General features: G+C 41.8%; 1 protein-coding gene across 1 annotated transcript in view; it reads left to right on the forward strand.

The window, feature by feature from the left end:
* The first annotated feature begins 1,888 nt into the window (after nt 1-1,888).
* The window catches only part of JAM2 (junctional adhesion molecule 2), a 55,513-nt gene continuing 44,988 nt past the window's right edge, over nt 1,889-12,413 (forward strand). Inside the window, exon 1 of the mRNA XM_063101827.1 lies at nt 1,889-2,492. Coding sequence (XP_062957897.1) covers nt 2,426-2,492 — 67 coding nt within the window. The 5' untranslated portion in view covers nt 1,889-2,425. The remainder of the gene's footprint in view (nt 2,493-12,413) is intronic.

The raw sequence follows: 12,413 nt of genomic DNA on the forward strand, positions 1-12,413 counted from the left end.
CTCCATTGTCCAACCTTCTGTTCATTTTTTCCCACCACCACGCCCCCATCCCAATTCCACATGTACTGTAGTGCTGTTGAAACTTGCTTTTCTTAAACAAGCCATAATTTTTAGATCTCCTCAGCTTTTGACCCTGCTCTTTGATCTAGCTAGAATGCCCTTCCTTATTGCCTTCCTTTCAAAATTTGACCCATTTTTCTTTCTTTTTTTTCTTTTTTAAAGATGACCAGATTGCTCCGCACAGGCAGGTCCTAAAAGTACTGATGTTTCTGGGGTTTTTTTTTTTTTTTGGAAGCTGATCAGTAGGAGGATCTGAACCCTTGACCTTAGCGTTACAAGGCCGTGCTCTAACCAGTCGTGCTAATTGGCTAGCCCCCTAAAATTTGACCCATTTTTCAAGGCCTAATAAAGAAATCCCTGCTCCCACCCCCAACAAAAGGAATGTTCTCTTATCCTATTTAGCATCTCTCAGTCCAGTTTTCTCATCTGTAAAGTGGGATTGATCACATTTACTCCCTTACACAGTTGTTGGGGGATTACATACTGCATTATTCAGCCTTCACAACTGAGAGAGCACATAATAAAAACAGCTGTTATTATAATATTTTCTGTCCTCCCACAACACTTATCATGGGGTATTAGAAGTCTTTCCAGATGGTACTGACTCTCTCCTCAAGACTGTGAGCTCATTAACATCAAAGCCTCAGTCTTGTTCATTGTTGTCCCCTAGCATCTAATACATTGTAGCCACTTGACAGATGTCTTGGCTGAGTGGCAAATAAAAAACTGAGTCAATTAGGAAGGATGTCACAGGTTTAAAAAAAAAGTATAAAATATGCCTTTTTTGTGTGTATATCTTTAGGGAGAAGTGAAAGACTCCCTTTTTTTCTTGCTACAATTGTAGCAAGAAAGAAAAAAGAGGACACCAACAACTTTCCTTCTAAACGTTCAATCTCCCTTGTTACTGCCCAGAAAAACTGGCATAAGCCTGTTGTTAAATCTGCATCCCTTCTCCTTGTTTGACTGGAGTATGAGCTCTAACATTTTGCCATTTTGGCTTTTCTTTCTGGGCCCCCTGGGTCCTCTGTCCCTGCTTCCCAACCCCCACCGGTACTAAGCTTTCATCACTGTCACCAAGGCAACAGCAGGGATGCCTCATTCCACACAGCCTTTACTCTGGTCGCCTTTGTCCACTGAGCTGACTGAATTTCTTATACGTGCACCACTAAACCAACTATCTCCTATACAGAACTTTATCCATTATTCCATCTTCTAAAACTAATGTGTAACAACTTCTCCTGGAAATGGCCTTTCCCCACACCTGTCAGTACTCTTGAATGTACCCGACATTTGTGGTCCCCGGGGACAAATGTTAAAAATTGCCTGTTTAGCCCTTGTACGTGTGTACAACATAAGTGCGGGCCAACTTTAAAGCACGCAACAGAGCATTCATAATGGGTTTCCTTTTTAAAAGCACGGTAGACCAAAAATAAACCTGACAAAGGGCAGCTGTAGAGTTTTAACATGTGGAAAACTCCACAGGCAGCAGTTATGTAACTGGAAAGAAACATGATAAATATTTCACACCGTTAAATGAACTTCCAACTTTGACACGTGAAAAATCAAAGAAGGCAAAGGACACCTTAACTGTCCAAGGAACAAAAAGCTTAAACTGAGAAAGGGCCGAGGTGATGGCTAAAATCTGAGAACTGACTTCCAGCACGAGTCTTGACTGCTTTTTTTTTTTTCTCTCTCGAGTCCGAGGCGGAGCCCGCGAACCCCATCTCCTCGGAGCGCCTCCCCCGCAGCTTCGCCAGTTAAGCAGAAATTTCCCAAAAATCTCCACCCCTAGGCTGAAAACCCCAAAAGAAGTTTTGCGCCAGGGAGGGGAGGAAAGGAGTCGGGGCGAGGCAGGCGGAGTCCCCCATCCCCCTTACACAGGAGACCTCCTCCCTCCTTGTCCCCAGGCCCTGGCCTCCCGCCTCCGGGCTCCTCGCCCTGGGGACAGCTGGCAGCCCAGCGCAGGACCAGACACAAAGCCGATCAATCCCGGCGGCGCGGGGGCGGGGGGACGACCCGCCAGGGCTTTCCTTTCCGCGGCTCGCCTTCTCCTGGCCCCTCACTAGGACCCCGCGGATACCTCGTCCGGCTTCCACGCCCTCCCCCTCGAATCCCCTCTGCAAAAAAAGGACAGCCCAGACCCTCCTTTCCAGGGCTGGAAGACCTGCCTGCTGGCAGCCAGCTGAGGACGCGCCCCCGCAGGGGGGAAACTGCCATCCCATCAAGACCCGCCTCTCCCTCCGCTCCACGACTCTCTCCTCCTCTCCCGCCCCACAAGTTCAGCGGCCCCCGCCCGGCCTCCCGCGCTCCTGCCGCCGGGACCCCGGTCCTCCGCGCCGCAGCAGCCAGCAAGGGCTCCGGGAAGATGGCGAGGAGGAGCCGCCACCGCCTCCTCCTGCTGCTGCTGCGCTACCTGGTGGTCGCCCTGGGCTGTAAGTTGCTCGGGGACCTCCACCCTCTCACCCACTCCTGCTTGCGCCAGCCTCCCCCAAACCTCCAGTCCCCAGTCCCCAGTCCCCAGACGCGGTGCTGGGCCGAGGGTCCGCCGGGCGTCCCACCCAGCCAGCCGGGAATCTGGGGGTGCGGGCGGGGGCGGGAGGTCTTGAGTTTCTTGGATGTACATCTGAGTTTGTTAGTTCTAGTTTGAGAAAATTAAGGGTCCCCTTCCCACAGATTCTCATCTTCTTGCAAAGTTCGGGTAAGTTTTTAAAGACACTGGGACGTGATCAGAATGCAAAAATCACTCACTACTCTTGAGATGCTGAGATCCCAAGAAAGAAGGCATCACTCGCAGGCAGGCGCGGCCACACTTTAAGTACCGAAGGAGCGGGCAGTGTCAGAGTGGTCTTGGCTTCTTAGGATCCATCTGTGCGGCTGATATGAGGAGCACCTGTGGGGGAGGGAGTTCGTGCCTGCTGAGCCAGAATTACTTTTATCCTCGCTACCTGCGCTTCTACATTCAGTTAGAGAAGTCTGGTCTGGCGACTCTAGCCAGCTCCTGTGTCCTCAGGGGACGTCCAACGGGACGATTGTTAGAAAGATGCAGAAGCTGAATGATCAAGTAGTTAGGGAGACGTCCCAAAGCCAATTTCACAGGGTGGTTTTAAACAGGATTTTCACGGATTCTGGACTCATGCAATTTAAAATCCTGGAAACGTTTCCTTCTGTTTTCTTCGCGTCAACTCTTTAGGAAAAAGGAGGAAATTACAATAGACCTTAAGCAATGAAGTCCTGGTTTAGCTTTTTCTTTCGTTTTTCTCTTCCTCCCCCTCTCACTTTTTTTCCTCCACCCCCCACCTTTTTATTTTTTATTTTTGGTAAAATGAGTTATTATTATTGCTATTCAAGTTCTGGTAATATAATACCTACAATACTTAAAATAATCTGCTGGATGTGTTTCTAATATGACAATACAATGACTTCTCACGCCCTCATTGCCCAAGTGATCATTGCTCAGCTCAATGTAATGTGAGTTATGTCCTCAGCTGGGAAGGAAGGTACTGATTGTCTCAGGGAAGGAACATGTGCTGACCTCTATCATAGAAAAACAAATCAGGGGGGTAAAGTTTCACAATAAAACTCTTATGCAGTTTTGACACTGGTATCATACTGAGCACTCAGGAAAAAATGCACTCATGTTGAAAGGCAACAAAAAGGCAGGCTGGAGACTTGTAACCAAACTACTGGGAAAGCTATGTATTCTGCTGAAATCCTAACTTTCAAACTAAAGAGACTGTGACTTTAGTGTAGACCTGTCAGTAATTAAAAATAGAGAAAATAGTTTTACTCTACTATTCCTGTTCAGTAATCAAAATGGAAACAATACACCCTAAATTTGAAATTGTAGCTGAGAAATAACCCTGAGGCGAACAAAGGCTTAGATGAATGGGCCAAATACCGTCTTCAAGCTTTGGGTAAACATAACTTATTGGCTCTGCTAACCCTGATTCCTGGAGGGGATGAATTTGGAAGTGTTGTGGGGACATTTTCTATATTGTTCCTGGGATGCCAAAAGGTCTGGCATTGCAACGTTGTTTTGGGTTTTTTTTTTTTTTTTTTTGGTGGTTTTTTTTTTTTTTTTTTTTGGTTTTTATAAATGTTTTTATTTTAGAACAGTTTAGATTTAAAGAAAAATTGCCAAGTTAGTATAGAGAGTTCTATATATTTCGTAGAATGTCCCTCAATTGATATTTCTCTGATGTTTTTCTCATGGTCCGTCTGGAGTTATGGGTCTTTGGAAGAAGATCACAGAGGAAAAGTGCCATTTTCATCACATCATATCCAGGGAACATACTATAAACACATTACTGTTGATGTTAACCTTGGTCACCTGGCTAAGGCAGTGTTGGTCAGGTTTCTTCACAGGTTACCTATCCTTTTTTCCCTCATTTCCATATTATATTTTTTGGAAGGAAGTCACTATTGCAACCCACAGTTGAGGAAGGAGAGTAGTGCTCCATTTCCTTGAGAGTGGAATACCTTCATAAATTATTCGGAATTCTTCTGTGTGGAAAATGTGTGTCTCCCCGCCCCCCCCCCCATTTATTTATGTGTGTATAGAGAAGTTTATTTTAAGGAATTGGCTCACACAATTGTGGAGGCTTGGTAAGTCCAAAATCTGTAGGATAAGCTGGCAGGCAGGAGAACCCGGGAAGAGTCCAAAAGCAGTCTGCTAGGAGAATTCCTTCTTGCTCAGGGGAAGTTAGTCTTTGTTGTATTAAGGCCTTCAACTGACTGGATGAGGTTCACCCATATTATGGAGGGTAATCTGCTTTACTCAAAGTCCACCAATTTTAAATGTTAATCTCATCTAAATAACACCTTCAAAGCTTCACAATAACATCCAGAATAAAGTTTGACAAATATCCTGGCACCCTGTGTATGGTTGGGGACTAGGCCAATTGTCTGGCTAGGGCAATTCATAACTGAAGCCAAAACATTTCATTATTTTAGTTAAAAGTTTCCATTTGTATTGTCAGGGCTAGGGCTCACAGGCCTTACAAACCCATTGTACAGACTGGGTAACCAGACCCCTCACATGCCAGGCTGGGTCACTAGACCTCTCATACGCAGGTCCACGCTAGGTAATTGAGAAAAATCCCTGGAGCCATTGGCAGATGGCGTGAGCTCAGTCCTCAGCAGTAGAAGCAGCAGCAGCTTACAGCTCCAGCGGTAGTGGTGGCGGCCTCTCAGGGCATCCCGGGGACCCTGGCAGCAACAGCCTCTAGCGGCAGTAGTGGCTAAGTCCATAACCCAGGACACCTGGGCACCCATATGCAATTACATTAGACAGTAACCAGGGAACACCTGGGCACACGTGCATATTTACATCAAATACTCGGCAAGATTCCGAACATCTGAGGGGCCCTGACCATTTTCCTGTATTTTCCCTACACTGGCCCAGCCAAGTTGACACATTAGATTATCACAAGCATTAACAAGAAACTGGAACAATAGGGGATTTGCTACCAACTGATGAGAGGAACTCTAATGAAAATCTGAAAAAGCCCCACCCAGCTCAGGTTGAGCCTGACTTTATTGGAGAGGGCACAACCATGACCCAGTGGATGGCCAAGAAGTTTCCTGAGATGCTGCACCAGTGGGACTTGTTTGGAATCCGCCCTCAGAAGCCACCAAAGCATCCTTGGTGAGGTGACATACCCCAGAACTTGCTGGGAAGCCACTGGAGAGAGTGCCAGGGAAGCCATCCATGGAGAAGTGCTATGCCTATAAAACTCACTGCAGAGTCATCCAAGGGGGTGCTGGGTGAGGCTGGCTGCTGAGTATCACAAGAGTCAGGAGCAGCATGCAGCAGGAGCAGTTCTGGAAACTAGTCTGACATCAAGGTGTCAGCAGGATTGCTTTCTTCTGAAGCCTCTCTCCTTGACTTGTAGCCATCTTCTCCCTGAATCTTCACATGGTCTTCCCTCTATGTATCTATTTATTTATTTAATCTTTTTTTGTTTGCTAACAGTATGGGCTCATAAGTATTTGTTTTATACCTTGGGTGATAATCCAGTAGTATTTTATTTATTAAAGACTTAGTGTGTTTATTATGCATTTCATACTTATCTTTTTAATATTCCTCCTAAATATAACAGTACCACTCTTTTGTCCCAATCCTATCATGTGTAATATCACGCTCACTCCGTTCTTTCATTTTATTTCTGCTATTTATCAACATTCTTTATATCTTTCTTAGTAGTCTGCTTTTTGTTGTCCCCTGTTATTTAAACTATGGTTTTAGTATCCCTGTTGATATATGGACATTTATTTCTGTGTTTAGTTTAATTATAGTTTTCTTTCCCACTCCACAAGGGAAGGAATTTCTTGATATCTTCTTGCCCCTGTATGTCCAGTGCTGACCAAAGTGTGTGGCTAATAGCAGGTTTAAATATATACCTATTGATTAGATGGTGTCTTAATTCATTCCAGCTGCTATAACAAAATATCATAAACTGGGCAGCCTATAAACAACAGAAATTTATTTCTACCAGTTATGGAGGCTGGGAAGTCCATAATCATGGTGCAGGCAGATTCAGAGTCTGGTGAGGGCCCACTTTCTGGTTCATAGATGACACCTTCACACTGTCCTTACATGGTAGAAAGGGCGAGGCTACTCTCTGGGGCCTCTTTTATAAGGCAGTCCCATTCAGGAGGGTCTTCCTCATAACCTAATCACGTCCTGAGGGACCCACCTCCTAAAACTGTCACATTGGTGATTAGGATTCAACATATGAATTTTGGGGAGACACAAACATTCAGACCATAGCAGATGAGATGGGGATGAGATAGGGTAGGTAGAAGAAATGTATGGATGGAATTAACAGTTGCAATATAAATCATGAAGTCCTACTTCATATTAAGTAAGTGGCATGTCAGATATCTCTGAGGTGACACTTAAACTGGTATCTCAAAAAACAATAGGAATGAGTGTTCCATATGGGGGGTGGGGGAGAGGGGAGGGTTTTGGGGGATCCCTCAGAGCCAAAGACTTGAGCATGAATGAGAGTAGTTACTGCCTAGCTGGTTGCAGCTGGTACTCAGATCTGGACTGGAACCCAAGCCAGACACTGGGCCTGAGTCTGTAATTTCTCATCAACTGATAAGGACTGTGGTAGGAGAGGGAAGTCTGGATCTTTTGTAAAATCGTGACAGAACAGACCTAAAACGGCACTCTAGGAAACCAATGCAAGGAAAATTCTGCCCTCTGTAAACACTGTTAAGAGCAAAGCGTCATAATCAATTTGCTGTAGAGAACTGGTTCCATCCTGGCATGGTCTCAATTATCTGATGAACATAAAGGTCAAAATGGCTTGTTGTTGGACCTGATAACCATTTCTGTGACAGAAATGACATTAAAAAAAGAGTCAAAAACATAAACTTTAGCCTGAAGAGAACAGTGAGTTCCCTATAGTTGAGAACACTCATTTATCCTTGCACATGAGCAGTTTAATGAGAGCAGCCCTTGTGAGCTTACAGATGTTCACTACCCATGGTTTCCTCTACACTGGTTTCCTCCTACAGGCCTTTTTGGTGGAGAAAGTATATTGGACTATAGAGGCAAGAGCTGTTGTTTCTGGGTTGAAGTCAGACCACCAGAAATCTGTAAAGAAAGTTATTTAAAATAACTATTTTCATCCCATAATAATATAGTGGCAGCCCTGCTGAGTCAGTACTCCATTATACTCCTATTGCCAGACTGTTGTTTTGAGAAAGATGAGGATGAGAATGGAAAAGGAGAAACAGAACTGGGGTCAGGTGCTTCCTTCAGCAAAAGCAGAAGAAAACTGGGCACCGTTTTCTTAGAAAATGTTACTCTTAACAAGACTAGAACTCAGAAAAACAACCCAACTGTACTCATTAATTTCCTGTTGCTGCAGAAACAAATGACCACAAACAATACAATACAAATTTATTATCTTAAAGTTCTAGAGATCAGAAGTCTGAAATAAGTACAACTGGGCTAAAATCAAGGTTAATTAGCAGGGAGCACTCCTTCCCGATGTATTAGGGGAAAAGCTGTTTCTATGTCTTTCCCAGCTTCTGGACCAACCATGAGTGGCCCCATGTGTGGCCTCCAGGCTGCCATTTCTCTAGTTCTCTCTCTCCTGCCTTTTTCTTGCACTTGTAAGGACCCTTGTAGTTACATTGGGCCCACCTGGGTACTCCAGGATAATCTACCCGTTTTAAGATCAGCTGGTTAGCAACTTTAATTCCATCTACCACTTTAATTCTTATTTACCATGTAATGTAATGTATTTATAGGTTCTTGGGAGTAGAATATGGACATCTTTGAGGGATCATTATTCTGCCTACCACACCAACCAGACTTAGGATATGTACAGCAGCAATGTAATCAGTGTTGTGGTCAAGAATATTCTAGATTCCATGGAGCAACCATAACTTTTACATTGAAATAATAATTCATAATGATATAAATCTGTATTTTTATGAGTTGTATTTCAAATGGCATTAAGTTGCAGTAAAGAACCTATATCTGATGCTGGGCTTTGTGTCACTTATTAGCTATTTGATCCTGTACAAGTTATTTAACTTCTGTGTGTCAGTTTACTCATCTGTAACGGTGATAATCCCCATAATAGTGCTTATTTTACAGAGATTTAAGGCGAATTAAATGTGTTGACAGCGTACTTAGAAAACTGGAGAAGCCATTGAAGGCTCTTTAACACAGAATATCAGTCAGATTTACATTTCAAAGAGAACCTGTTGGACGGAAGACGGAGGATGGACAGATGGGGGTGAGTTCAAGTGGGGAGAGCAGTTAGATGTTACTGGAGTGGTCTGGGCAATTACTTGTTTTTCTTTCATGTAGTTTGTTGAAATATACACACACTCACATAATTACACTTATACATACACCCATGGAGATTTGTTTTATATTTGAAATGTGGTTAATTAAATCTATCAGGGATTTGAGAAAAATTGTTCTAGTTTTTAAGAAATTTTTCAATTATGTATGCTGCAAGTTTTTCCAACTTTCTGTTCCGCTCCAGAACATAAACATGAAACAGTAGGTCATCTGGTTACTGCTTATCTTCTTTCAATATTATTCACTTTCCCACCCCTGGGTTTGTCTTCCTTCAGTATTGTTTTCAGTGTTTCCAGAGTTTCCCTGAGTTGCCACCCTTAGGAGGGTTATTTGATTTGATTTGATGATGTGCAGAAGAGTAGCCTTATATGTTCCTAAGTGTGTTAGCATATACATGAGAGAGACAGACAGAGAGAGAATATGTGTGTGCTCAAATGAATGGTTGTTGGCAGGACCACAAAACCCTGCTCTTTGGATCTTCAGGTCAGTGAGTGGGTAGGAAATGTTCTCTAGTTTGAATTGTTCCTACACTTTATGAGTAGAGAAGCAAAGAGCTGTACTGGACCTAGTCCTGTGAAAGGATTTCAAGAGCTACACTCTTGGCTGTCCACTGTCTGCTCAAAAAATCCTGAATAAGAATCCTTGTGAGCTTAACAGGAATTTGGGTTCTTTACTGAGGAGTCCAGCCTTTCTCTGTTTTTTTTTTTTTTTTAATGTTTCCAGCATAAGTTTGTATTTGTTTTGTTGGATTCTCTGGTTTGTTTTAGTTGTCAAAATTCCCCACAGGAACAGATTGGGACAGAATTGTCTTCGTATTTGTAAGGAGTGAAAAAGCATAACCTGCTCTGTCTGCTGGATGCTAGGCTTTTCCAGTTTACTTGCTCTCATTTTGTCAAAGCAGTCTCCTGATGCTTGTAGTCATAGCTTTCTTCACACTGTGAAAGTGTGGTAAACACTGTACTATGGACAAAACGAAAGATAAAAATAAATAATTGTTAAATGCAATTACTTATTTGTTTACCTAAAATAATGTATGCATATGATAAACTCAAACAGCACAGAAAGGTTATAAAATGAAAAGTAGTCTCCTTCCTATCTCTTCTGACTCATATTGTACGACTCACAGGTAACTTCCTCTTAAGTTTCTTGCATGTAATTCCAGGAAAATTGGGGAAAAAATAGTTCCAGTGTATATGAACATACCTATATAGTTTCTTTAAAACTAAAAATCAAAATTTACTATGCTTACTGTTCTGCACCTTCCAGCAAATCAAATAATATTCTATTTAGTGTTGTACACTTTCCTAGAAAAATTTGGTTAGTAATTAAGCCACAGCCCAAAGCTAGATCTCAAAAGCAGGAGTCATAATAACATTACAGAAGCCTTTAAAACTGTTGGGCCAAAATGCAGTAGAAGCTACCTTCTAACTAAAACCACTAAAAGTAAACAGTGAAACAAAGTGGTTTACAAAACAAAAGGGAAATAAGTTTCCAAAGCAGTGACTAAAACTGGAAAGGAAAAAATTCCAACCCAGATCCAATTAAAAAGTCCAAAGGAGAAGAGTGTATTGGCCAAATCCAGAGAGGACATGAACACTGGCATCAGCTAAGATTTACAGACAAGTGCAAATGGATGCTATTTTTAAGAGAGAGCAAAGAAAGGTAATGACCACAAATAAAAAGAGAACATGTTGAACTACTGGAAAAGTGCTATATTTGAAAAGGGAGAATGGTGTTTGTTTTAAGAAATGCTCTAGAGGCACTTGAAAATAGGAATGGATTCTAATTAGAAGCAGAACTGACATAACGGGATAAACAATAACTCAAGTGTCTAATTGTCCAATAATTTAAATATGCAGCCATCTATGTCATAAAAAATATATTAACTTTACATAAGCATATTGGAGCCGTGGGATCATTGTGCTTGGTCCATATAATCCTTTTGGTCCCAGGACAAGTCAAGTTCTTTTGTGCCGTGTGTGTATGTGTGCTTGTGTGTGTATAGGCAAGTGAACATCTGTGCCATTTTACCTAGATATGATGCTTCTTGTGCCCAACCTCCCTTCTTCTCTGTTGTTGTTTTTCTTGTTGTTGTCATTGCTGTAATGTATTCCATATGGCCAAATGCAATTTCTTCCTGAAGGTTTAACTTCAAAATTCCTTATATCTTCTCTTAAGCTTTTCCAACTCATCCAATCCCCTAACTGAAGTCTACTGTATATTATTCTCCAGTGTGCTTGGTATAATCCTGGTTCTCATGATTCTTAGGGGCTGTGTACTGTTATAATTGTTACATGTGCTTCTCTCTGGATTGTGAGTTTGTTAAGACTAGAGACAATGTACCTTTGTGTCCCTAGCACCTAGAGTAGTGCCTGGGCATATAGTTGTTCTTTAATAATTAGTTAAGTAGAAGTAAGTAACGTGGAGTTTATTGTTTGTTTATTTGTTTCTTAGCTTCATAAAATTACATAACTTATTAGTAATAGAAACCCCAGGACATAAAATAAATAGTCCCTAATGAATGCATAATTTTACTGCTCCTAGAACTCCTTCCTCTTCTTTTTAACTATGGCCTCCCTGGAGTTACAGTGAAATATAGAGACTGGTCTGCCTTATAGAGTTTTAAGAAATTTTGCTGATTTCCTGATGGCTATTTATATTATAAAAGCACATATGCTCATCTTGAATTAGTAAGCATTGATTTAAACCTCAAATGAATAAAACAATACACCCATCAAAAGTTGCCTGAGATCAAACAGAGCAAAGGATGTTAGTTCTAAAGGACTCTCTGGAGCAGGGTACTCCAAGCTTTCTCTTCATAGTCTAATCTCTTTGCCACTCAGATGATATCATAAAATCCATGTCCACTAATGAGCAAAAATTAATGAAGAGAGATGAGAAGATAGATTCTGATAAAGTAATCCTTATTTCCAAACCAAAGATCGTTTTCCTGGGTGTTCTTGTCTAGTATTGATAACATCTTCTTGTTGGATCTTGACACCTGCTCATTAGCACTGAAAAAATTTCCCCTGGATCCAGGTAACCCATCACCTTGGTCTAAGGGCATCATCTTTCAGTTCAGCAGCAGGCAGGTGGTAAAATTAGAAACATCCTATGAATCTCAGTTCTGTTGTACCACTGCAGAAAAACTGTCTGAGGATGTTAGAATGTTCAAAAAGTACTGTCTGGAGCAGTAATCTTCCAACTTTTTTGATTACATATCCTACGTCTTTCAAAAAGAATATATGCCCCAACGCTAGTTTTTGTTTATAAATTAAATACATTTATTTCTATATTGCTATAGTACATTAATTATAAAAACATACATAGAATAGATATCACATGATGAGATAATGGAGAAACAAATAAACAATAATACATTTGGAGGCAGAAATGAGGTGGTGGGAGCCCTGTATTACAACATTTATCAAAGCCTCTCTGGTTAAGATACTGTGGGATTGGTAAATGAATAGATAGACAAGTGGGAGAGAACATAAAGTCCAGAGATAAGCCCAGTTTT

This window comes from Cynocephalus volans, chromosome 1 (assembly GCF_027409185.1).
Source record: "Cynocephalus volans isolate mCynVol1 chromosome 1, mCynVol1.pri, whole genome shotgun sequence".
NCBI classification, from domain to species: Eukaryota; Metazoa; Chordata; class Mammalia; order Dermoptera; family Cynocephalidae; genus Cynocephalus; species Cynocephalus volans.